This window comes from Carya illinoinensis, chromosome 13, assembly GCF_018687715.1.
Source record: "Carya illinoinensis cultivar Pawnee chromosome 13, C.illinoinensisPawnee_v1, whole genome shotgun sequence".
Lineage (NCBI taxonomy): Eukaryota > Viridiplantae > Streptophyta > Magnoliopsida > Fagales > Juglandaceae > Carya > Carya illinoinensis.
Genome location: NC_056764.1, coordinates 28,452,855 through 28,455,380, shown reverse-complemented (window position 1 = coordinate 28,455,380; position 2,526 = coordinate 28,452,855). Strand labels below are relative to the sequence as shown.

General features: G+C 41.2%; 1 protein-coding gene across 1 annotated transcript; it reads right to left on the bottom strand.

The window, feature by feature from the left end:
• Positions 1–1,133: 1,133 nt before the first annotated feature.
• Positions 1,134–2,170, bottom strand: LOC122291571 (RING-H2 finger protein ATL57-like). Its single transcript, XM_043099358.1, has one exon. It carries the CDS (start codon positions 1,937–1,939, stop codon positions 1,319–1,321), a length of 621 nt encoding a protein of 206 aa, XP_042955292.1. The 5' UTR covers positions 1,940–2,170; the 3' UTR covers positions 1,134–1,318.
• Positions 2,171–2,526: the final 356 nt, after the last annotated feature.

The following is a 2,526-nucleotide window of genomic DNA, read 5'->3' as shown; positions in this document are numbered from 1 at the left end:
AGCTTGCGTTCACATTTGCTTCCGCCATCTTCCAGTTGCTTCCGCCATCTTCCACCTCCTTTAACTCCTATAAATACATGTTTTTGCTTTTAGAAACCTATCCCATTTTGAAAGAAAAATTTAGAGAAAGAGAGAGAGTTTTAGAGAGAAAAATAGTGAGGTTTCTCCTATATATTGTCTCTCATTTTATAAGAAAGAGTGAGTTTTCTCCTTTTATAAGAGAGGGTATTGTCAATTGTGCTCTCCTTATTCAAGAGAGAAATTCTTGTAATCTTTTTGCTATAAGTGAAATTCTTCTACAATTGGAGTTCCTTATTATTTCTTTTATTCTTTCTCATTTCTACTTCAGTTGTAATTGTATGCCCCGTACCACAACCTCCTAACAAAAGGATGTGAACCCATGGCTGCGTCCCACATTCAAACACAACTACCGTTGAACCGTGGCCCTTCCCCACCGTAACGACCATCACCAAAGCCAAAGCCCACCGTGCACCATGCAACCTCCCAAACGTTGCACCTTACGGCTTTTCCATAGCCACAGCCCTCCTTTAAGTCTTGCGGCACCGCTACCCCAGTGCACCACCACCGTAACAACCCTGCTCAGTCACCACAGCCGCAATGCGAACCACCGTACCCTTACCACACACACGACGCCAACTACCGGGAACCACGCAGAAGTCAACCCCTGTTTTTACTCCATCAAAACAGAGTAACCCCTTATTGCCTTGTCCTCAACCCAGTTTGGTGCCAGCAGCCGCGTCATGGGAGATACAGCAACACCGAACAGATAGGGTATATTATCGCCTGGTGACATATTCTTCCAACCCACACGGCAAGCTCTGTTTCTATACAACAAAAACAGAGCACGGTAAGCCTTTGTCTCTTCTACTCTCGTTCTCACACTCTCTCCCTCTCATCATTTCTCTCTCTCTCTCTCTCTCTCACACTGAGTACCGTGCATAATTAATCGATAGCTTCTTCTTTCACAGAATATGGACGGACCATAATTGAATGAAAATTTCATTGTGAATTAAATTTAACTGCTTTAACAATTTTCATTAAAAATCATAACTTCCGTTTGAGAATTTCTGTTAAAACAACAAATTTTATTTCATAGATACTTTTTATATAAAGAAGATATTCCACTACAAATTAATCTATGAGCATTTAAATTTGATAATAAAAAAGCATGTAATTTATTTTACAATCTACACGTAAAAAAATGTTAAAAAGATAATTACAAATTTTACCATAAATATACACTTGTGTTAATTTGTAATTCCCTCTCCTGTACTAATCGAGCAGCGCCTCATGTATGTCAAGCCACCGCCCCAACCTCTATACACGTGTCATGGTTCCCAACCGTAGATCTTCTATCGTTCTCGTCATCGAATAAACGGGTGGCACGGCAGACCGGACACGTCACGTGCGAATACAGCCACGTGTCAATGCAGTGGGGATGAAACACGTGCTTACAAAACGGTATCACCTTGACGGTCTCCTCCTGGAATTCGCCGAGGCAAATTGCGCAGTCCATGGTCTCGTAGTACTTCTCATTAATCCCGCAGTGTTGGTACACCGGCAGAGCCCGAATTTTCGCCGGGTCCGATCCCGAACTCCGGTATGACCAACTTCGAAGTTCTGACGTAGGAAAAGACGACGTTCTATACGGGCTACGTCGGCTTCGGCGATGGGAAAACTCGGCGGTGGGATTGTCAGAGAAGCGGCGAATGCAGATTGACAAGAAGCCGAGGAAGAAAAGTGCAATGGTAAGGACGGCGAACCATGCGAGAACAATAGAGGACTTGTACGGTCCGCTGCTAGGGGCCTCCGCCAACGTCCAGGGTGGCCCGGGCGGAGGTGATGGAGTCGTTGCAGTACTGGGTTCGACTGACGTGAGCGACAAGAAGCTGAGTAGTTTGCTGACGTGGGCTTTCATTTCTCTTCTAATTAATAAAGTAATATACTTCACGATCGAGAAAGTCGAGTACTACTGTTTACGGAACGGTTATTGTATGCCGATGATCAGAGTGGGGAGAGATCATGAGACAGCGAACAGGGTTTTAAAACGAAAGATTGTGTATGGGGTTTTGGAATTACATATATGTAGTGTTTTTGGAAAAGGTGAGAGGAAAAGAGGTGGGGGCTTATCCAGTTAAGTGGATCTGGATTTTACTTGGAAGAGTTACGTTGTTTTCACGTCCTTTTTGTCCTTTTGGCGAAGGTCTCAGCTGTCAACATGCAATCAACTTGTTTGAACAATGGCTCCTACTAAAACAAATTTCAAATACGTACGCAAGCTTTGAGCCAACTATTTTGTAAAAGAGTTCGATTACGTAACATATATTTTTGTGTATTTGTTACGCGCAATTTATTAATATGATTAATCAAAATATTTATTTTATATTATTAAAAAGTGATGTAATTAATTATATTAATAAAATATATAAAAAATACATAAACATAACTGTATATAAATCAATTTTTGTTTATAAAAATATGAACTAAAAAAAATTTCTTATCTTT

Coding starts and splice junctions, on each gene's coding strand:
- LOC122291571 (XM_043099358.1), bottom strand. CDS start 1,939: ATGAAAGCCCACGTCAGCAAACTACTCAGCTTCTTGTCGCTCACGTCA.